Genomic DNA, 25,037 nt, shown 5'->3' on the forward strand with positions numbered 1-25,037 from the left:
TTCGGTGACCCCCCTTAATTTGACATAGAAAGTATTTTTCTTTCTATCCCCTCAAACATTTTTTTAAAATTTTATTTGATATAAAACAGGTTTAGTCAAATTGAAGTAGTAGTGTTCATAAAGTATCTGCAACGACTTTCTAACAAAATTCGTCGGTTTCAACAAAATTGCAAAGTATCTTGTTATGTTTCTATTAGACTCTATATAAAATATGTTGGTTAATAAACAGATGTAGTATTAACTAATATCCCGACCTTAAAGTTTTTTTTTCATAGAAGCCACTTAAAGGTTAAAAGGAAAGAAAAAGTGCGTCATTTTACATTAAAAATCATTATGTGTCTGGAGAACGTAATGCTCCACACTGTCTGAGACATTTTAATTAATATAATTTAGATTGAGTATATCGGTCTATCGTCCAGGATTTGATCCTTCTAATTTCAAATGTACCTCGAAGCATTAACCCATCGCAAATACTCCACAAAATAGTCAATAAAACCTCGAGTAATTTCCCACCTCTCTTGGCAAAAAGTTATTTCTAATGTTTCCCATGTTGCCCCCCAACCTCAGACATCTGCAGTCATAAAATCGGATATTTTATATATTCATTTTCCTCCCTCAGTGCCAATGGCTTTAGCATTTTGAGTCATACCGACTCCACCAAGCAGTTAGGAAAAAAAAAGAATGGTTTCATTAACTGAGGAGCAAATTATATATGAAACATGTGTGTATGCTTTTTTGAACGTCAGAAATTCAAGGTAAACTTGAGGTGTGACACATTAACATGGTGCTTATATCACCTCCCTCCGGACTCCTTCAATTCACTATTTTCTCAGCAATCAACCAAATTAAAAATACAAGCAGCTATTAAAAATGCCATATAAGCCTAGTACCACACACCAATTGACTTTATTGGCGAATTAAATTTCTCCCAATCAATCTACGCCACTCATTAGATGATTCTTCATGCAGAAAATTGCCCACAAAACACACCTTGTAACCCATTTGATGAATTTTTCCGCCTTTTTTCCACCACCATCAATTGCATTTTCGATTTCATGCATCAAAATTTTTATTTATTTGCGTTGCGTTGCAGAAAAAAAAAACGCAGGAAAAGTCATCGAGAAAATTGAAGCATCTGTATTACAAATTTTTCAATTAATTTCCTCACTCAGCGATTTATTATTTCATTAAATCGATTTGTTTGCATTTTTTTTTATTTTCTCATCTGCAGAACACCAATATGTAAACAATAATTTGCTGGAACAATTTGCAGTGAAATTTTTTCCATTAATTTCCGCGATAATTGAGTGTGAAATGAAGGAAAAAATACAGAAAAAATCTATTAAATACTCTTGGGAGACTTTATGCAAAAACACATTTTTTTAGTATGAGGACCATAACGTAAATTAAAGGCTTTTTTGTTTATCAACGCATGACGTCACTATATTCTTCATTTCAAAATATTAACTTCTTGGAAAAATAAAAAATCAATTTCAAATGAAAATAATTTGAATAAAACTAACATAACTGACATAACTGACGTAACATAACTGACTATTAATAGCAATTCTTGCAATAAGAATTACAACTTCTTAAAAAAATGCTAAAAATTTTAACAAAAAAAAGAAACGAATCATTGGAATCGTAATTAGAATACAGTAGACTCTCTCTCAATTGGGCATTTGGGGCAAAATGTCATCCGGTTTATCGATAGATTTGGGCGGCAAAGCCTTTGTAAATTCCACAAAAAGCGCTCAATTATAAAGAATCACGATAATATAGGAAGAACTACAGCGAATTTGAGCAAATTTGCCTCATAATTAAACATGAAAATTGCCAACAAAATTTTGTGCCCGATTGAAAAAGAGCCGTTTGAGTGAGAGTCTATTGTATTTTGTATTCAATTCACATTCCCATATCTAGCAACTTCTGGTAATTAGTGACTTTAAAAAAAAGGCGTGGCTTAAATCTTTCCATCATTTCCTTTTTGTTCAAAAAATACTAAACACTTGCAAACACGTCCCAAGCTTATTTAAAATATTTTTTGTTCATTTCAACTTCTTATATTAGTAGCCTTGTAGAAAAATAGAGAAATTAGTCAATTTTTGACAAAAATAGTGTGGTTTAAATCTTCTCTACATTTCTTTTTTATATACAAAAACATTAAACAAAGCACTTGGGAATACTTTTCAGGCTTATTTCAAGGATTTTCTGTTCATTACAGCTTCTTATATTAAGAGACTGATAGAAAAATAGAGAAATTCGTCAATTTTTGAAAAAAAAAACGTGGCTTACATCCTTGCAATTTTTCTAAATTAATTTTAATTAAATCAAACACTTAAGAGCACTTTCCAAGCCCATTTAGAATATTTTATGATTATTTCAGCTTCCAAAATTAAGCAACTTCTAGAAGACTCTTGCAGAGCCCGTTGTCACTTCATCACATATGTGTTTTCCTTCTGTGACTGTCTTCCGTTTCTTTACACGGCCAAATAATACTAATAATTTTATAGATATATAATCATTGTATAATCACATAGATTGATCTGCATTCGAGTGTCTGAGTTGGCATATACGGCCTACTAATCCAAAATTACTGTCGTTTGCCTGGTGAGGCCGACAATGGTAAGATGGCGACAGACGCAACCACAAAACAGAACTTTGAGATAATAAAAATCTTAAAAATCTAAAAGTAAGCAAAAATTTTCATACTTTTATGAAAGGAAGTGGTATAAAACTTTTCAAAAAATTGTTTCTTGGAAGTTATGAGACTAAACACCTAAGGAACACTTTCTTGGATAATTTTCTACTACTTTTCGTTTTATTATTTTATTATGTTTAAAGAAATTTTCTAAACTACTATAGTAATTACTTTTTGCTTATTGCCTTTAGTTTTTTTTTTAGTTCTGAGATATCTTCTTGCACTTTATGTCGCCTCTAAAAGACTCGCAGTTTTAAAAGCAATATTTCCTTTTGAAATAATTTTTAAAATAATCTGTAATGAAAAACATTTATAAAAATGTAAAACTCATTTCATAAAATAAATTTTCATTCAAAATATAGAAATTTCATAATAAATTTAAAAAAAAAATGATTTGAAAATGAAAAAAAATCCCCAATGCTTGACATGAAGAAGAAGAAGACAGTCGCAAAACTTTTGGAGAAATTCTTTGTTAAAAAATATTGATTTTTGACTGAGTAATTACAAAAAAAAAGTTGGAGAAAATGCAAAGATAAAAAGTTGACAATATTTAATCTCAAAAAATATTTAATCTCGACTGTTGCTCAGAAGACAGGAGGAAGTGGCCGAAAACCTGGGACTCAGGACAAAAGGATGTTAGAGAATGTGCTTGAACTTCTACGCGTGATGTTGGCAAAAAATTGGGAATACGTTGAAACTTGGTCCGTAAAATTAAGAAGAGGAATGATTTGATATCCCACAAAGCTCAGGCTGTTCCCCTTCGAGCCAACAAACACCGTCAAAGTGCTAAAACAAGATCACGTAAACTCAACGATCATCTCCTCAAAGGATTTCAAGACTACGGGAAAGATGTTTAACCCGTCCCGCACTCCGGAAGGTTGAGAAATACTGGAGAATTTTGAAGAGAAATCTCAGAAAGAAGAGTCAGACATCTGAGAACTTGTCGGAATTCGAAAGAAAATGGAAAAAGCCCTCTAAGACCGTGGAGACGGGTTTGTCAAGTCCTTAGGGAATTAAGAAAAAGATGCGAGAATTCGGCGAGGAAATCATTGGACAAAAAAGAACAAAATGATTGAAAATCTCAATAAAATTATCTTTTCGAAAATATAAATATTTCTTTTTCATGTGGTTAACATTTGAGAGCCATTGGAGAAAATTTATCATCTACATGCTTTATTCTTTGAGAACTCTTTAAGTTTAGGAAAAGTCTATGAAGAATTGTATAAAACAAAATATTTGTAAATTGTAATTAAGCCCTAATAAAGAGATCCCATATAGGATCGAAACGTTGCCTGAGTAGATGAAGTGAAAAGCAAAAATGAAAACCGAATTCCCGCATTAACTTGCTATTGAATTTCATATGGGTGATTTCCAGAAAGAAGGAAAACTTCTATCCACAGACAGTGCTTTGATCGAAAAATGTAAGATATTACGGTGATAATGTATCAAAAAAAAAGACAAGAGAATTGTTGTAAAAACATTTTAAAAAGCGAATAAAAATTATAAAACTAATAATAATAATAATAATAATAACTTTGTCTTTTTATTTTATAATTTCTAAGTACTACAATAGCCAAGAAGACCTTTATTAGCCTGAAGTAATGCAAGTTTATCATTTCCTTTGTTTCCATAATTCTCGGTAGAGTCTCTATCTGTTATACATTCGATCTAAAAGCTTCCCAACTCGTTGTTGAGGTAGTATGTCTTGGCTAAAGTGTTATACCGCGTCAATGCTTGTGAAAGTTTATGTTTCATCCATGCTTCATCAGTGTTTCATCCACCTTTCCTTATTTCACGAAGTCAAGCAAAACCGATTTTTAAAAATTATAACAGATTGCTCAACACAAATTCCAATGTTGTCCATTTGGTCTATCACAAAAAAAAATTCCCAATCCCCATAAAAAAAACCGAAAAGGACATATGGTTCGTGATCGTGAGTTAAATAATAAATTTTCCTGTAAATTTTTGAAGAAAAAAGCGATAAGATCACAATAAATAAATTTGAGCCCATCGATTGGAGATAGTGTCGTGTCGGTTGATAAAGTATATCAGGAGTGAGGAAGATCAAATATGGCACGTGTCATTCGTCATCCTAATTTAGGAGACAGACACCGAAGCACCCAGAACGAGGAAGCCAAACATAATTGAGCATGGAAGGAAGATTAAAAGAACTGGCAAATAGAGTTAGGGGACCTTTTTCCGGGGCTCATATCTGAACAGAAGGCATTTTTATGGTGCATTGGAGACAATTATTACTCAATCATCAATTGACAATTGCTCAATGTACCATCCCTCTCACCCAGGAAACCCCTTAAGATGAGCACCCCTCGCACCGTCCCGGGGAAAATTCCTGGTCTAACTTTTTCCCTCTCACGTGCGGTGGCAATTCGCACTAGAAACAAACCCAGGGATTTGGGTGAGAAAAAAAATGCAGCTGTCTCTATATTTTTTTTTATTTCAGTGGAGTTCTAAATCGAATATTCACTCACATCAATTCACTGGCATTCTGCACTCAAGCGCTAAATTCCACGCCATCGAATCCTCTAATACCAGTGAATTGATACATGATCATCAAATAGTGCAGTACCAGAGATTATTTGTCGAAATGAAAAGTAAACAGAGAGGACTGCTCAGGATAATCCCATGATGCGAAATTAAGTTATTCATCAAGAGCAAGAGCATTAGAATGCATTTCCGTCCCCGGGAAAAATAGGTCAGAGGGATAATGGACAAAAGGCGTGGAATATGTGGTTTGATCAAGAGAAGAGAGGGACATTATCGGGACGATTGATGGATTTTTATTTTGGGAAATGCATCATCAATCATAAAATTTATGAGCTATTCACAATTGTGGCGCTAATTTTAGCACGAAACAGTTTTTGATTAAACCATTTTTTCTGCCTTTCTCACAGAAGGAAGAAGTTTTCGATTTAATAAAGCTCATTCTACCATAAAACATCTACCCAGATTCAATGCAATTGGGAATGTTCTAGAAGAGCAAATCAATTTGTGAAAGCAGAACTTCTGAGAACTCATATAAAAATTTCTCCTTGGGAGCCTTCTTTGAAGAGAACATGCAATACACAATCTCTGAAAGAAGATTGTTCGACGTAGAATGATGAATTTATATTGAAAATCCCAGAAGATATTGATATCCGTTGATAAAACATTTTTTTTCCTAGTCAAATATTATTAATTTCGTTTAGAAAAAATGCAATAAAAGAAAAAATGCCTCTGGGAAAATTGCAATGATTCAAGTTATGGAGCAGCAAATAAATCACAAATATTATTTTTTATGTTATTGGTTCTATAAAAGAATTCTTTTGGCAGTGTCACGGTCCGAAATCAGCTCTTAGAGCTGAGAACCTGTGAGTGGAGGAGGGCAAAAAAATTCTTAGTTTATGTTCCTAAAAAAATTAAATAAACAAATTTTGAAACTTTCAATTTTTTTTCTTTAACTAATAACGTTGTATTCTTCTTACAAGTTCTAAAAACTCACATTTTTCACTTTACTACTTTTTTAACAGTAATAAATGAATATAAAACGATAAGAAACCCGAAATAAGGAAGAGTAAAATTTAGTACAGACATGTACTAAAAATCTTCAGTTACCATTTTGTATTCATTGACTACACTTTATATCTTTATTGTTTAAAATGCATTAAAAAAGTGGATGATTCCTTCTAAAATACTCATTTACTAAGCATTTAGCACAGGCATGTGCCAATATTATTTGTCAGAGAATTTTACAATTTTTGCTGAGAGAATCATTGGACAACAAGGTTAACACTTTACTGTACATAATTTTTTACTGTTGAAAATGACATTTTAAAACAAGGAAAACTATCTCCCAAAATACCCTGAATTCAGATTTAGTACAAATCTGTACTAAAAATAATACATTTTGAACATTTTTGTATTTTTTCTCTGACTGATGGTCATGCCTTCTTCACACAACTTCCAAAAACTCATATTTCCCGAATTTATTTCACTTTTTCACTGTTTGGAATGAATTTAAAAGAAAATATGGAACTCAAAAAGACAAAGGTAAAATTTAGTACAGGCTTCTATTAAATGAATATTGTTTATAAATAAATTTATTAACTACTATTGAGTATTACCTTTCAAAAGTGAATTGAAAAAAATAGTCAAATTTTGCCTGCTATAAAAACGCATTTACATTTAGTACAGACCTGTACCAATATTATTTGTCGGAGAATTTTGCAATTTTGCTGAGAGAAATAGTTGACACAATTCTACACATAATTTTTGACAGTTTAAATTAACCTTAAAAATAGGAGATTATCCCCTAAATTATCCAGAAAAAAAAATTAGTACAACTCTGAATCAAAATAACACATTTTAAAAATCCTAACAATTCTTTTCTAACTAATGGCCAGTTGTGAGCATTTAATTTTCTTAATATTAAAAATTATTTTAAAAGAAAATATTGAGTTAAAAAAAGGCAAAGGTAAAATTTAGTACATGCTTCTAGAAATTATTTATTGTAATAAAATAAATTTAATAACTTTTGTCACTTAAAATGAGTTGTTGTTTAGAAAATTGAAGATTTACTCTTAAAATACGCATTTACTAAACATTTTGCATATGTGTGTACCAATATTATTTTTCAGAGAATGTTTTTTCAGACAAATAATAGACATTTTTTCAAACATATTTTTCTACTGTTGAAAATTACATTTAAAATTGGGACAGTATCTCCCAAAAAGCAGAGTTAAAAAATTAGTACACAAATGTACTAAAATAATTATTAAATTGTCTGGAAATTTTAATACTTTTGATAATTCGTCTTTGCCCAAATATTTTATATTCTTCAAACATGTTCTAAAAATTATCTCCTACGCAACACTAAATATTTTGTACAGGCATTAATAAAATTCATTAGAAAAATTTAAATTTTCCGTAGAAAATGGTTAAAAAAAAACGTAAATATATTCCAACTTTCAATTTGTTGTATGGACAAAAATCTCATTAGGACACTTTAATGCTCTAAAAATATCACATTTCTTTTATACGTTTATCGACTAACTTTGATTTTATTCAATACTGATGTGTCAAATACTTTAGTACAAGCATGTACTAAAAATTGACATTACTCTCTTAAATAGTTAGAATAATTGCAAATGTGCGTAAACCTTTAATCTTTAACTTGTAAAATAGCTTTATAGGAAATCAACAATCTGCCTTGAAAAAGAAAAATTCCATCAAATAGGAATCCTTTTCTGTCAATTCCTTCGGTTCTTTCAAGTGTTATTAATCATGAATTGAAGAAATCTTCAAACAAACGCCACAAAGAATCTTTCTCAAGAGATATTTCGTTAGATAAACATGTTTACATTCGGATGCGGGTCAAGAAATCAATATGAGAAAAAATCAAAATATACCATTTGGCATGATAAAGGGGGTGATTTGTTCAATTCAAGAAAAATAATAAATAAAGAAATACCAATGAAAAGTAGAGAGTGATAACTTGTTGATATCCCGCCCATATTTTCTATTTAATTTTTGTGTTTTTTTTTGATAAAGATATTAAAGACTCACCTGGGAGAAGTAAGGTGGAAGGACACACCGTTGATCATCGAGGCGGGAATTTTGTACACGTTCGAGAATTTCAAAGAGATCTTGAGTGGCACCATAGAGACGTTCAGGATTCTGTCCAGGAGATTTTATGGTTGCGTGACTCGTGCTGATGGCAGAGGAGACATTTGGTGTTGAATTTGAACTCGTTGCACATCCTGCCATGTGTTGACGTCTGTTGAAGTGAAAAATTGCATTAGATAGAACCAATTTATGCAAAAGAATCACATTTTGTGGTTTTCCATCACAACCTGTTGCTCTAACAAGGTATAAATTGTTTTTGAAATAGAATTTGATGGAAATGGGTTGGAAAATTGAAAAACTGTATTTCACCACAAAACGATTTTGTTGGAAATTGTCACGAGATGGTTGTATTCGTGTCGCACTAAATCATCTTACTGCACTTTCATGGCAAAATCATCTCTAATCTCATCAATTTTGTGCCTTTGCTTTTGTTACTTTAGAAAAGAGAACCCCACAAAAACTGGTCATTCCGGAATATTTAACCCATCTCACCTTATCTCAGGGATTAAAATTGATCTCTCGAGAAAATGATCTCGCTGGCAATTTTTTAAGGGACAGGGTAAGGTATTAAACTTGACAAGGGTTTTGGGTAGAACTCCTTCTCCTTCAAAGTAAAGTTCTTGGTGCTAAATTTAGTAGCTTCAATGGGAATTAATTTACTTTACCGTCAGTGACTTCATTTCAGCATTTATAAATAAAATTCTTATAGAGTATTTCAGATTAAAGAATATTGAATAATATTTAGCTTTTTTCAATAGAGTTCCCCTAAATGGAAAGTTCGTTTATTCTTTCAGGGGCTTGTTAATAAACAGTTCAATGACATGCGGTGTAATGATAACTTCTTGATACTATCGAATCGATCGTATCGATAATTCGGTATCTGTTAGATTTAGTGAATTATGCACTGTTAAGAATATGACTGTTGATAAATATTTATATTAGGGTCGAATGAACACCTCTTCGACAGGGAACCTCTATTGACACTTTTGTCAAAATCTTGAAATTTATTTAATGTATCTAATAAAACGTAAATATGGCATTTTTTCATTAATCCCCTTTTTTTGGTAAGAATAAGTGTACAAATTACGTAGTCCAAATGGTACAGAGTAGGGTGTCAATAGGTCCTGACACGATTTCTTAAATTGTCAATAGGTGTTCCTTTCACCCTAACTTCAAAAAATGCAACTTTCACTTCAAAATTTTCAGAATCGACAATCGATAGTATCGAAAAGAAGTTGATCACATTACCCCGCATTCAAAGTTTTATAAAAAATATAAACAAAATTGACTAAAAAATTGATTAGCAGATTAGTTTTTGTTGATAAAGAACGTTAAGACAGAGGTGGACGCTTACTCAATTTTCAATCGTCTATTCGTTTTTCAATTATTTCAAGAGGATTATATTCTCAAGAGCATTTATTCTCATAAATAAAAATAAATAAATAAATAAAAAAAACTAAATTCCTAACTGCAAATACCCAATTTCTGAAAAATTTAATTTGTCGAAATTACGTTATTTTTTTATTTTCTAATATTTGAAGTACTATACTAATAAGAAGTTATTTAAAAAAAAAAAACACAAACAGAAAAATACTTTATTTGATGATGAAAAATTTAAAATTGTGTTATTCCTTAAATATAATTTTTTTAAGATTGCTGTTTTATTCGCAAAAGAACGATGTTAACACTCAAAAATCTGGACTTTAGAATATAAATGAATTTATAATTAATTATGTCAAATCCGTTACGAACCGGTTTTAAGCTGACAAGTAATTTTTCCGAAAATGAATTGTATTTTATAAGCAATTTTTGGCGATTGAGTAATTTATAAAATTGTTCAAATCGGTTGTGAACGAGTAAATGGACCACTCAAAATAAGAAACGAATAACGCGTAGTAGGTAAATTTTACAGAAGATCGATTTGAAACTGAGATTTTACATGCAGAGTATAGGATTTTTGAGTTTCAAAATCTCTATAACTTTTAAAATAATTATCTTTCAAGTATAATATTCACAGGGAAGGTAGATGGTATAAAGAAGTATCCAAAAAGTGAACAAAATGATTTTTTGTAAAAAAAATCGAGTTGTTCGATTTATATTCTGAGTGTTCGAAATGGTGAATGATGTGATAGAACTTTTGAGGTATAGCATTTAAATCTCTTATTTAGATCTTTACTTATATCCTAATTACGTGTTCGATATTTTCTGTTTTTAAACGATTTCGTAAAGTATTTGAAAAACGAACAGCTTCATTGAATTACCGCTAGGAGTGCTGTTAAATCGGCGGTTCAGAATATAAAATGAATAAATCGGAAATGGGCAACTTTACAAAAAAGCGATTTCAAGCTGAAATTTTACATATTGACTTGCATGCTGAGATTTTCAACATTAGAAACCGCTATATAATATACCGCTACGTGTCTCCGAGTCTAGGGCTGTCGCGCCTAAGGCCTTCAGCCTTAATAATATTTGCAGCAATGCGAAATACTCTTTCATGGTCGCTCACATTAATGCTCGTAGTGTGAGACGACATGTTGATGAATTACGAGTGCTGGTTCGGGAGGTCTCTCCGAGTATCCTTTGCGTCTCCGAGTCCTGGCTGGACTCCACTGATTCCGATGAGGCCGTGAGTATCCCGGGCTTCCGTTTTTTCAGGCGTGATAGGAATAGCCGTCGCGGTGGCGGGGTGGGAATCTATATCCGCCAAAGCCTTAGTGCAGTTATCTGTTGCTCGGACTGTGATGAATCTCTTGAATTCATTGGCGTGAAAGTTAATTTGCCCCACACTCATCTGGTCGTCTTTTGCTGCTATTTCCCTCCTCCTGTCTCCAGTTGCGATCCTGTCGAGAGATTCCTTAATCTTGCCACCTCCTACGATGATTTCATCATTCTCGGCGATTTTAATATTAACCTAGCTACTTGTTCTTCACTATCCAAAAGCTTGCGGACGGAACTTGAATCCCGTTCCTTAACTTATCTCCCACTTAATCCCACTAGGCTTCAATCTCTACTCGATATTATCATCCTTCCCGTAGACGATGTATCCAAATTACTACGATTTGGTCAAGAAACCTGTCCGCAAATCTCAGACCACGATCTAATCTATGCCTTTTACAATTTTCGTCTTCCGCGGTCTAGAAAAGATACGAGGCTGGTCCCGGACTTGTCTAGTTGCCTTCCGCAACGTGCACAAGAAGCCGCATTGTCAGTGTTGTGGTCTGAGGTTTCCCTGCTCCCCAATGCATCTGATCGAGTCGATCTTCTCACCCAAAAAATTAACAGTCTTTTCAATGATATTGTCCCTATGAAGCGAGTGATCGTTAAAGATGTCACTACCCCTTGGCTGACCTTACCAATTTTAAAGAAACTCAGACGGCGTAATGCTGCCTACAAGAGATGGAAGCGGAGTGGTCACCATGAGGATCGCTTAACTTTCATCTCCCTTCGAAACCGTGTCGTCTCAATGATTCGACGTGCGAAAAAGTCGTATTACTTGCGCTCCTTAGATACCACACTTCCCTCTAATATCTTGTGGAATAATATAAGAAAGCTTGGTCTACGTCCTTCTCTACGCTCGGCTGACATGCCCGGCCCTACTGCTGATGATCTGAATAAGTTCTTCAGTTCTGGGTCTGTGGCGACTTCTTTAGGCTGCCCACCTCTACCTCATGGTACTTGGGAGGGCTTTAGTTTTAGAAGTGTGTCGGCCGATGAGGTTATTTTTGCGGTCTCGCGTGTTAAATCCGATGCTCAGGGGGATGATGAGGTATCCTTAGCGTTCATCAAACTGATTCTTCCTGTTATACTGCCAGTACTGACTGAAACTTTTAACTTTATAATCGCTTCTTCCTCTTTCCCTGCCCTGTGGAAGTCGGCATTAGTTATTCCTATACCTAAGGTTAGTAACCCATCTGGCCCCTCTGATTTTAGGCCGATCAGCCTCCTTCCCGTCCTATCCAAAGTATTCGAGGCTTTGCTTCTCGAGCAACTAACTACCTACTTGAACTCTGAGGGACTGCTTGTTGACCTTCAATCAGGATTTCGTAGTGGTCACAGTACTACTAGCGCTCTGCTCAGGGTACAGCATGACATTGCTTTGTCACTTGACAATCGCAATTTTGTCTTGCTTGTACTTCTGGATTTTTCCAAGGCCTTCGACAGCATCCCTCATGAGTTGCTCTGTTTCAAACTTTATAATCTTTTCCATTTCTCCTCCACTGCTGTTCATTTAGTTAAATCTTACCTCGAAGGCCGCTCTCAAAGGGTAAAGATCGGTAACAAGCTCTCGGAACCTGCAGGTCTTCGCTGTGGTGTGGCACAAGGTTCTCTGCTTGGCCCACTTTTATTTTCCCTGTTTATAAACGATCTGCCTTCAGTTTTGCGTCAATGTTCGTATCATCTTTACGCTGATGATATGCAAATTTATGCTGCTGGGGACCCTTCCGACTTTCAGGCTGTATCAGCTCATGTGAACAGCAATCTCCTTTGTATCGGAAATTGGGCTTCTTTAAATGGCTTAGCTCTCAATCCCAAAAAGTCTCAGGCTCTTTTAATTTCTAAGAAGCCCTTAGCTGCTCCTTCAGTTCCTCTCACTATCTATGGGCAACCCATCCCATTTGTTGATCGGGCACGCAATCTAGGCGTCGTTTTTAACTCCTCTTTTACATGGTCTGATCATGTCTCTCACATTAATCAGAGGATTTATGGCACTCTTCGCACACTCCGACGCTTCCGTGAAATCACGCCGTTTAACACTCGTCTACTCCTCGTCAGATCTCTTCTCATCCCAGTGATTACTTACGGTGCTGAACTCATTTTCGCAGCTGACTGCGAAACACTAAGGCGTCTAGCGGTGACCTTTAACAACTGCATCAGATACGTTTGTGGTCTCGGCCCTCGGGATCATATTTCTAGGCACCGCAACATTCTGGTGGGTTGTGATCTCCCATCACTCCTCCGTCAGAGAGCGGTTTCTTTTCTGTTTCGTTTGATTTCATCGGGTCGTCCGCGCTACTTGACCTCACTTCTGATTCCTGGGGCCTCTGCCAGGGTTCGGGGACTCTTGGTGCCGAGAGCTCACTCTAACCAGCTATCGCGAACTATTTTTGTCGACGGGGTTGTCTTGTTCAACTCCCTTCCTTTGCATGCCAGATCATCTTTGATCGGCATCGCTAGATTCTACCAGACTGGATCAGGCTAAATTAGTTTTTCTTTTTCCTTTTTTTTCTTTTTTTCTGTCATTTTTTTTCCCTAAATTTCTTTCTTCTTCAAACCATGTAAGAGGGGCGGACCCTATTGGTATTGATTGAAATAAATAATAATAATAATAATATAACTTTGGGAATAATTAACTTTCCGGTAGAATCTTCAAAGGGAAGGTAGAGGGTGTCAACAAGTACCCGAAAAGTGAAAAAAAAAATTTTCAAAAAATGGGCTTATCCGACTGTTATTCTGACAAGTCGAAATGCGTTTTAAAAAGAATTAAAAAAAATCCATAGATAAAAATTGCTGAATTAAATATCAATTTAGGAGATTTAGGTTAATATTTTTCTATAGTTCTTTACCTCAGAACATCATAAATTTTCCAAATTTCCTCTAGGAGCGCAGCGACATATTTCCTATATTTAATAAAGATTTTAGGAGAAATGATTTCCAATTTAAAATCACATAAGGTAAAGTACCCTCTAGTCGGCAGGTTTCTCAACTCGGCCAGTTGAATTATTTAACCAATTTATTAACGTTTTATAGTCAACTTCTATGAAATTTTCACTGATTTACGTTATATATATAATATAATACACCTTATAATGTTAAATCGGTAAGACCATATTATAACAAATCTAAGTAAATTGAATAAATAGTCGCACTGGCCGAGTTGAGAAACCGGCCGAGATGAGAAACCGGCCGACTACAGGGTACTTTACCTTAGTTAGTTTATCAAACTCCCTCTAGCTGTACTGCTACATACAGTGACAGGTTTCTTATTCGGAGTATCCAAAAGACAAAATGACAGGGGTCTACTGCTTTTATTCGGACAGATTTTTTGAATTTGGTCAACGCCTCGAAAATATAATAAATATTACTCCCTCCGTTCCGAAACCAAATCGTACGTTTCGGAAAAAAGTTTTTCTTTTTAGATTACAATAAAAATTTTAATGAAGGATTAATTAAAAAACATTATTAGCGAATTCTTTGCTTTTTTAAAATCCATTTAATAAACAAAAACTTCTTAGATTAATTCATTTTCATTACATAAACTGCATTTTAAAATAACGGTTAAAATGTCATCCGAACAACTCCGATCTCCGATCCGAATAAGAGTCCTAGGTGTGTCTAAGTGGGTCCCGGTCAAAATCCCGAACGCCAAAATCCCGAAAGCCAAAATCCCGAATGGGTCAAAATCCCGAATCCTTAAAAGTGTCACAGTTACTCCCACGATTGTACCCGCCCTTGCTGGAGGCGAAGGGAAATCTTCTGTGTCTTAGGAAATTATACCAAAGATTTTCCTCCATATAATTTCATCCCTTTCAGGATTTTGAAAATTCGGGATTTTGGCTTTCGGGATTTTGGCCTTTTCGGGATTTTAGCGTTCGAGATTTTGGTTTTCGGGATTTTGGCTGCCACGGGTCTAAGGCATTACTTTAAGTTGTGTTCTGGTCCTGGCTTATGCCATAAGTCTGTACAGCACATTCCGGCAAGATTAAGTCACTAAATTGAATGAAGCGCTTGAATTATTATATTATTTATTAATTACCTTTTCTATAATATCCGATGCAAAAATTAATTACAACAAATATAAAAAAAATTACGTGTACTTAATTTTTGGCTTCATTTGCAATGCAACTTAAAACTGGAAAAACTGTTTTTATGTTATTGCAAGGGGTGTAATTGCATATTTTCTAAATAACCCATTAAACCTCTATATCTACCTTTTTTCTTCGCGCCGTTTTGCGGTGCACAATGCAACACGCGAAAAGAAGGGTCAATTTGGATAATTTATTCAACTGAACCTCCTGATCTACATTTTCTGTTAACTCCTGGGAGCCTCTCTTCGGGTCATGAGAAGGTAGATTCCCAGGCAAACAACCACGTAAAGTCGTAGAATTGAAATAATATGTGTCATTTGGGCCTGCGAGACGCCCGAAGAAATGTTTTTGACGAATGGAGATTAGCGTGAAATTCTCACCATATAGAGCCACTTTTCCTCTCAACATAAACCCGTTCTGCCCAGTGAAACCGAAAAATTCAACCGGTCTTTTTTTGTCCAGCATCCAGCACAGTGCAACCATTTGGTGGAATTATTAATGATCGCGTCGGATTTTCTTTTCTACTTTCTCGCGCGTTCCTCCTTGGCCAAAGCCACCCCAAGCGAAAGGGTTAAAACTTGCGCAAAGTTATTTAAGATTTTGAACAAGTTGATGAACAATACAAAGTACTTTTTTTTCCAATGGGTGAACATGTATGGAATTTTGCCTCATCTTTGCAAACAAGGATCAACGACCCTTTTGCAGAGAGTTTCAAAAAAAAATCCGTGTCTTTTGTTACACGAAAGTTTCTTTTCACTTTTTCACCCTTCTATTGATTAACATCTTCTCCCAAAGAGATTTCTAATGAGAAAATGCCAGCATAGAAGAAAATTCTAAATCGTGGCTATAATGAGGTTTTAATTGTTTTTTTTCAACCGGTTCTACCAATTAATCACGGATCTGTGCCAAATTTCCGCACCAGAGAGCAATTGACAAGAAAAACTCTAACCATCCAATTATCGTTTGATTTCAAGCATTTTTCTTTCTAGGGAGGTTTATCAGTCTTTGAATTCAGTGACTTTGGAAACCCAAAAATCTACTTTCCAAAAAAGATATTGAATTTTCTTTTCGCAAGTAAGTTATGTATAATCGGTAGATCTTATTTATGTAATTTTAAAAGAAATAGTTTATTTTATTTCATATTAAAAAAATTGTTTTCCAAAAGTTGATCATTTTTCATGCGCCAAAAGTTTGTTGCCTCAGTTGAAAAAGTTACTCAAAATGGTCAGATACGTGCGACTAACTTCTTTTAATCCAGTTATATTTTAAAGTTGTGCCATTTCACAGGGAAATAGTGGGTTTGCAAATTTCTAAAGTTTTCAATGGTTAGTATATAAAAATGTTGATAATTTAAGAAATAAATTGTATTTTGAAGGTGGACAACGGGTATTTACATCCTCCCCAGAACATTCACTTCTACTCTAGATATTTTGTGAAGGGGAAAAAATGCACATTGACACTTTTTTGGAAAACTAAATAGTTCAAAAATTTTTACAACTGCCTCCGTTTCCCCTATTCTTAATATTCTTGAGGATCAATCTGGGTCTGTTAGGGCCCTTATGATCACGAACTAGATAAAATAATATTTTGTTCGGCTCTTGTCTGATAGATTTTAATTTAAATTTTAACTAGATTTAATAAGCGTTTTATAATGGGAAAAGTTTAAAATATTTCCAGCAAGAGTGCTATTTTTTGCCCTAACTAAATACAAGAAAATACGAAAGTCAGTTTAGAATCACCAATTTCGACGTAAAGAAAGATTAAATGTTTAATTTCAGTCAGTACAAAACAAGGGCCCATCAAGCCTAATAAAAAGTGAAGCTACTTTTCATTTTTCCTTGTAAAAAGTTTGCAAATATTGCACCGCGACTTAACAAATTTGTTCGTAGTTCTTGTATTATTTTGGCGATCATTATGAAATATATATTTTTAGATAGCCCTTAATGCACAATTTCGAAATATATGAGACTGATAAGTAAATTCTCTTAAGGAAAAAACTTACCAATGTCTTCAGTGCGTCTATGCAAAACGTATGGAAAAATGAAATGTCGAAAGGCACCTGGTACAAAATAAAGATTTCCTATTCTGAGTTAAAATCTAATGGATTCATAATGCATGTGTGAAACTACCCCACCCTCCTTTAAGCCTCTTGAAGGTGCATTTGTCAAAGACTTGGCTCTTTAAGGCAGCTTTTTGCCTCGCGGGCAGCCTTTAAAGGCGTTTAAAAAATTTAACGCTTAAACATTTACATATGTCAGAGGACGCACATCATAAATAAATAGTTTATTAGACTTCTTTCTAGGGGACGCCAGGGGCGCGCTATTGCCAGCTTTTAGCAAATAAAATAAGAATTAAAATGAAAAATAATAAAAATTGAGTCACAAACTCCACAAATTTGTAATTTATTATCATCGTGCCTTATTCAATTTTATTTAAAGCTTAAACAGATTTATTATATGCTTTTCAAAATATGAATAGTTAAACAAATTTCCGCCAGGAGCGGAATCGCATGTTGTTACTACTTGGTCAATATGACACGAGTGAAATCCGTTTAGGGTCACGAAATACATAAAATTAAAATTTATTAGGTTTTTTTCTCGGCTTCTTTTTAGTAATGAAATTTTTACGTGTTTCAAAATGTTCTTTGAAATGTGAAAAACTTTAAAATGTACCGACAGGAGCGTTATTTCTTGCTAGAAGGGAGACTTAGTATTGTGAAATCTATAAGGGAGACCGGGGTAGAATTAATCAGGGGTAGAATTAGACATTGGGATGAAGATTTAAAAACAGGGATTATGACCTGGATTCGGATTTATTCCTTCTATAGAAAGAATAAATCCGAATCCAGGTCATAATCCGTGTTTTTAAATCTTCATCAAGTATAACTGACTGAACACTTTCCAAGACAGTGGGATGTTATAGCTCGCCTTACGGCTCTGGCCGCTCTGGCACACCTTTCAGATCAGAAAAATTCGTAAAATTAAAATTCACATCTCTTTCCCTCTCAAACGTTTGGCATATGTCCATTTCATTCTTTCCGATCCAAAATTGGATTGAAATTAATTGAATTTGGTATGATGTTCAAAAGAAGAAGAAGAAGAGTGCGAAAGAGTAGGATAGACTTACGCAAACAATTTGAGAAGGGAAAAGATGTGAATTTCGATTTCATGAAATTTTCTTGATCTAAAAGGTGTACTAACGACATTAGAAAGAATATTGAGGAAACTACCATTAATTCAGAATATAAGGTAAAGTGCCCTTAAGTCGACCGGTTCCTCAATTCGACCGGTAGAGTTATTTATTTAATTTACAGTAGACTCTCTCAAATTCGGGCATATGGGGCCGAAATGTCAGCCGAATTAGACAGAAATTCGGGCGACAAACTTTTTGAAATGCAACGATTTTTTATTCATGGGCATAATAGATTATTGAGTAATAATAATAGATATAATAGATAATAGATATTAATAATGCAAAATCACATCAAAACTAAGACAAACCATGCCAAATTTGAGCATATTTGATTCATTTGATAATCATAATCGAACTTGAAAAATTACAACAAACTTTTTTCAAATGTAACCGCTGCCCGAATTAAAAAATAGCCCGATCTTAAAAGAGCCGAATTAGCGAGAGTCTACTGTATTTATATTTGCACTAATATTTGGCGTAAGAACTAACATTAATAGGTCATTTATTCCAAAAATAAATACGAATCAGTGACAATTTTATAGAAATTCACCATCAACAATTCAAAAATTGACCACCGGTCGAGTCGAGCAACCGGTCGACTCGAGGGCACTTTACCTTATATTAATTCCCTCATTATCCTCATTATTCACTGAAATAAATTATCAATTTGATTCAAACAGATTTTTCACAAATCATTGGCGACTAAAAATTAAATAGAATAGAATTTGCCCTGATCTCCCCTAAACCTGAAAATTATTAGTCCCCATAATATGGGGCATATTATGCTTTAGATTTGAGATATTATTTTGTAATAAAATATAATAATTAGGGTAATTGTGCCAAATTTCGGCATAGTTACATTCAAGCGTCAAAGTCTCAAGTTTGAAATGTAATATTTTAAATTCAAATTGATTTTTTTAATTCTTTCTTCTGAAAGAGTGTTGATTGAAACCATGTAAAGAGTTTACGGTCTTTATTTACTCTAAAATCATTCTTAAAACATTTTAAAATGAATAAAAATATAGACATAGCTTTGGTGCCCTATTTCGGCCACCTTCATTCTCATAGTTCCTTGGAGACATATTGGAATTCTTCCAATATGTCGAATCTACATTTTTTGTTATTCTTTTGCATTGTATAATCTCTTAGAGTACGTAGAATTTAAAGTTCATGGAAATTCGAGGAACAAAAAAGGTGGACTAAATTGCAAGCTGGCTGAAATTTGGCACATTTACCCTATTTGATAATATTAAATAAATTCTAATTTAATATTTATTTGCTTCAAAACCCGTAAACTTAATCAATCTTCTGTTAAATGACATGCTAATTGCTTTGTACAATGCACAAATAAAGTTCATTTTGAATCAGAACTATCATAAATTCTATATTTCATAACAATTCTCTCTCTGCAGCAGCTTTATTAAAATTTTATAACTTAATAACGTTTCATATGAGCACCGCTTAATGGATGAATTTGAAACAGGTGAAGTTGTACTGAATTTAAAATCGTAAATTCCAAATTTGAAATTTGGTAACCCCTTACCTATCTTCTACGTCCTTTTCTCTTGCATAATTTTGCACCTTTTGCACCCATCTATCTTTTCGTAATTAAAATTTATGGTAATTTAAAATCTATCGGAAATTCCACACATCGCAAAATTCACATTATTTTGTTTCCCAATTAACACTTTGTTTAAACATATGGAAATTTTGAAAATCTATTTGCAAGAAAAATATTGATTTTTCTCACTTATTGCTTTTCCAAACAATTCTATTCATGTTGTCTCTGGCCAGGTAGACTCAATTTATTTAGAGCCAGAAGGTGGCTGAAGAGATGACAAAACATTGATCGTCTTGCAAGAACAACAATTTAATTTATTATGAAAAGATATCGAAGAGACAGAGGAAAATTCGCCTGCAGAGTGTAGGAGTTTTGTGAGAAATAGACGTGTTTCGCTCTATGTGTCACAAGTAAGGGGTTTTATTAATGGCAAAGATTATTAATTGTATCATATGCAGCACTAATTCTATCATCATAAAATAAACTATTATGGTGAAGAAAAAAATCACCGGACAGAGCGATATTTTAATCAAGAAATATTCTCAATTGCAGAGGCACCCAAAGACAGTGAATACAACTGTTGTGGGCACCAAAAGTAATAAAGTCCGGAGTAATTTTCCACCCGATGTGCAATTCATAAGTTTATTAAACATTTCATTCATGTTCTATGCTCATGGGAGAGATGTTATCAAAAGTTTGTGGCAGGAGGAAGTTGAGTATCATCGCAAAATTATTGTTTATTTTTAGTCTACTAAAACATCATCCAAGTGATGTTTTCTTGATTCATTTTCTTCTTTACATTTTTTTTTATTCTTTTGAGCATAAAATTAAAATTCCCTCCCGCAAATCATGAGTGAATCTTTCATGATGTTACTACCCTCCTCCTCAACAGTCTCCAAAGCTCAATTTTGTGTTTAGTGTGCAAAAGACAGTGCAAAACAGTGATGAAAAGAAGAAGTGGTTTGGTAGACGAGAACATAACGCATTCCAGGTGAAATCCTCGCCGGTTCACCAACATAGTCTTCCCTCCCAGACTTTTTGCACGTAAAACGCGACGAAAGCCAATTGACTATCCCGGTTGACCCACCATACATTTCTCCTGATTGCAATTACAAGAAAGGCATGAATCATCTCTTACATCTCAAAAAGTGCTCAATTAATTTGTAAGTATAGTAGAGTCCCGCTATAGTCCATCGCTCTATAGTCCACAATTTATCGACCGTTGATTTCAAAAAACTAATTTTAAGTTAGGTTATGTTTTTTAGTACGCGACATGCAATATTGTCATATTTATTTTAATATTTTTGGCAAACTTTATTGAGTAATTGTGATCCATAATTAAGAGAGCGAGGACAAGTACCATAATCGCAAAGAAAGTAGAAGCCGTCGAGCAATTTCAATACTATAAATCGTTGATAATTTTAAAAAATTACATGGACTATAGTGCGACCCAAGTGTCAAATCTGGAACCAAATATGGACCATAGCGAGACTCTACTGTATTACAAATGTAGTACTTACAATGTAGTAAGAAAATATTTCAGTACCAGAATATCTAAATTAATATGAGAACGGCATTGTATGAATGAGCAGTAAAAAGTTAAAATTGAGCAGTAACAAAAAAAATTGAAACCAGTGATATTATCGTCCAAATTTTGAAAATATAGATATTTTCATTCTATCTGCAACAATTTTAGATGTTAAATATATAAAATAAACCCATTTTTGTAAAGATTTAAGTTTTTTACTGACCATAATTACATATTTTACTGCTCATTTTTAATTTTTTACTGCTCGTTTGTTTTTTGCCTATGAAAACTTTCAGGGACAATTCAATGTTCAAACCAAGAATATTTGCAGTTGTTTTGTTGTTTAGCGTCGACTTTTTTTCATAAGCAGAACGGTCAATAATATTTTGACATGTGGCATACTCATATGGCAACCCTAGGTTACGAAAAATATTATAGCAAGCGTTATGGCTTCTATAACATGCCAGGGAAAGTCAATTGATCAATATTTTAGACCATTTATTTTCAGATTCTACAACTTTACCCTCTTCTTGACTATCCCGGATCACCAGGCTAGCACGATATCCACCATAACAAAAGATGTGACTGAAATTATAGTCAAGTTGCTCAAATGAAAAATTTCTTAAATTCAACGTATAAATAAAAATCATTTTTCTTCATTGTTTTCTGGAAATTACTGCACACAGAAAAATGGAAAATTCTAAAACAGAAACACCCAGGAATTTAATTTCAAATCCCATTCAATGAAAGCCAAGGCCCTAATCCTAAATCATTGATCATTTAGTTTTAATCGTAATTTGCAAATCTCAATACATTTTTCATTTTTCAACTAATACTGAACTTAAGTTCCCGGTCTCTTAATGTGAAAGAGGGAGGAATTCTAGCCCATTTCATTCGCTCAGAGCTTCTAAACTTAAACGTCTCGGGGATTCACGTCCAATTTAAGTTCCCAGGATCTCATATATTCTTAAATTTAGAGTCAAAATTTTTCTGTATGTGAATAAAATCAGAAGGAACTATATAACAACGGAGGTTTGTAAAGAAATACAGGCACATCAGCTTAGAGAAAGGAGAATGCATGGTACCCAGGACCAATAAGGGCAATGAGGTGAAGTGTTGGAAAATCAACAACAGAAGACTGGAGACAAACAGAAACAAGCAGAACCCAGCAACGAAAATGATTCGCGGTTGAATAGGCTGCGACGGTGGCGGCCTCCTAATTTGTTCGGAGCGCGGTGGCCCCCATGATGAACTTCTTCTAGTTCAGTGCGGTGGCCACCGCTCCAGCGCCACTGAATGTGCATTGACTAGTAGTCACAAAGGGTCACGCTATGTTAAATTCCCATAAGGTGACTGGTAGTTGTTCAGGTATTCTTGCACTGTGGTACCAACTGCGAACTTTTGTTGCTGGGAAAAGTCAAGTTCCTCAGATTCGACTTGTATTCTTCTTTGATCAGTAAATAGAATAAGAGTAGTGTCTCTATAACTGTGAGGTCTCAAATTCGAGCCTAGGCCGCTGCAGATTTTTCAACTGTTTAGTCTCGAAGTCTCGAATTCGTCCAGTAAATGAATGGAAAAGTAATTCCAATGCATTAACAATGAACCGCCTAAAAAAATACATTTAAGGTGGTATAGAAAGTTAGTTTTGACATTCAAAGTTTAGTCGAATACAAATATGTACACATTCACTGACCAGATCCACAAACCGAGGCTGGTCTACCGTGATATAAAGTATTCTGTATAAAGTATATGGTACTGTGCGTATCAGAACGCACACAGATCACTGTGATATAGAGCAGATTTACCACCTTGGAGGTTCAAGTAGAACAAGAGAATGGGGAGTGCATAATGGACCTAAATCGAGGCCTAGGTGCAGCGGTTCCGAAGGAATATAACCGACCCATAGACAAATCTTCGTTTTGTTGTCTTTCTTATTAAGATTAAAATAGGAAGGTCATCAAAAAGAATATTTCTGAGAAAATACGAAGACTTATGCTTTCTACAGAAAGGAAAATCCTTGAAAACTGTGGTAACGAAGACAACGAGGATCAGTTTTGAGAATTTGAAGATATAAGAGAGATGCAAAGAAGCACGTTGATGATGGCAAATGTAGCCACTATCTGTTTCCTAATCTCTAAATATATTTTTATTATTCAAAGTAAATAATATCAATTGAACATTGCATTGTTAATCTTTTCTAAAATGACGTTCAAATTTGAGGAACTTGACTCGACTGAGTTCTCAAGTAAGCATTTTTGTAGATTTTGGAATTTTTGGAATATCACGAAAGGTATAAGACAGAAGGGTCGCCGTCTTGTTCTATGTTCTTATTAGAAAAGTTTAGAGCAAACATAATTTAGAAAAATTGATATAGATAAATTTATTGTAAGAGTGTTGAACAGACTTCTGTTCGCTTGGTACATAATCCCAAGAAATTTTGTGTTTGTGCACAAAAAGACGACAATCAGAACTAGTGATCCCCAACCCAGAAATTTAACCCAAATAGAGATAGGAAAAAATTTCTGCCTCAACTCAGGATTGAACTGAGGGACTTTCGTTGTCTAGACGAATGTTCTATCAACTGAGCTATGGGGACTGGCTATGATTGTCTTTGTCACTGATCTCAACCAATTGTCATGTGCACTTCAACTCTTTTTCGACTCACTACGAGCCTCATTATCTATACAGATAAACATGTTTTGAATTTATTTGTTTTCGAAATATTTTCGGAATATCACGAAATGTATAAAACAGAAGAAGTTGCCATAGGAGAAAAAACTTGTGCTGACATCTTATTGCACGTTCTACAATTAGAAAAGCTTCGGCAAAATATAATTTAAAAATATGGATACGGATGAACATGTTAAGCAATGTCAGATAATTTCATATATTCCATTTAATGCTATTTTTGTCCAAATAATAAATTTTGAGTTTATTAACATGCACAGTTATTTTTAATACTTTTCCGGCTGAATAGTGTGATTGCAATCTTATTTTTTAATTACGCTTTTTTAAAAAATTCAAACTTTGACGCTTCCTTCAAATTTAATGAAGTAATGGTCCAATAATATGTCGTAAGACAAGTTTTGAATAGCATTATTTGCAGTTAACACGCGAAATTAAACTAATATAAACAAAATTGGATAATTGGCTAAAGTTGCGTTTCAATTGATAAGTTTGAGTCACCATTGCGTGTTTGATCCTCATTTAATTCTCCTATCTACAAATTATGCATCTTCAAGACTAAGTGAGGTTAATAACTTTTTTGTAATACTTTTTGAGTTATGAATACCATTAAGAATGATAATAATTATAATGAAAAGAATTTTGACATTTCCTGTCATAATAAGTTCCCACAAGACTGCAAAAACACATAGCATTCATGTAAGGCTTACGTAATGGGTTCATGTAACGACAACCGGGTTGAAAAGAGAACTTTCCACAATATCACACATCAAAATCCCTCCTGTTCCCAAGTCATTGCTCCCGCCAAAGCGAAATATTGTGCCACATTGAAGCATGTGCTCACCAGGCTTTTTTCCCTGACGTCTTCTGCTCCAGGCAAAAAAGGCACTAAAGGCAAATTCATCATGATTATCGCACAATTCGCCATTCAATGTGTGTTTA

General features: G+C 34.0%; 1 protein-coding gene across 5 annotated transcripts in view; it reads right to left on the reverse strand.

Moving 5' to 3' along the window:
- The window catches only part of LOC129806822 (rap1 GTPase-activating protein 1), a 177,511-nt gene that overhangs the window by 62,864 nt on the left and 89,610 nt on the right, over positions 1–25,037 (reverse strand). For 4 of the 5 annotated variants that reach the window (XM_055855601.1, XM_055855602.1, XM_055855603.1 and 1 more), the window contains one exon: positions 8,264–8,474. In XM_055855601.1, the coding sequence (XP_055711576.1) occupies positions 8,264–8,474 (211 nt within the window). Of the gene's footprint in view, positions 1–8,263; positions 8,475–8,550; positions 8,723–25,037 lie in introns of those variants that run through there. The other variant, XM_055855605.1, reaches the window with a different exon arrangement.

Source organism: Phlebotomus papatasi, chromosome 3, assembly GCF_024763615.1.
Source record: "Phlebotomus papatasi isolate M1 chromosome 3, Ppap_2.1, whole genome shotgun sequence".
Classification (NCBI taxonomy): Eukaryota; Metazoa; Arthropoda; class Insecta; order Diptera; family Psychodidae; genus Phlebotomus; species Phlebotomus papatasi.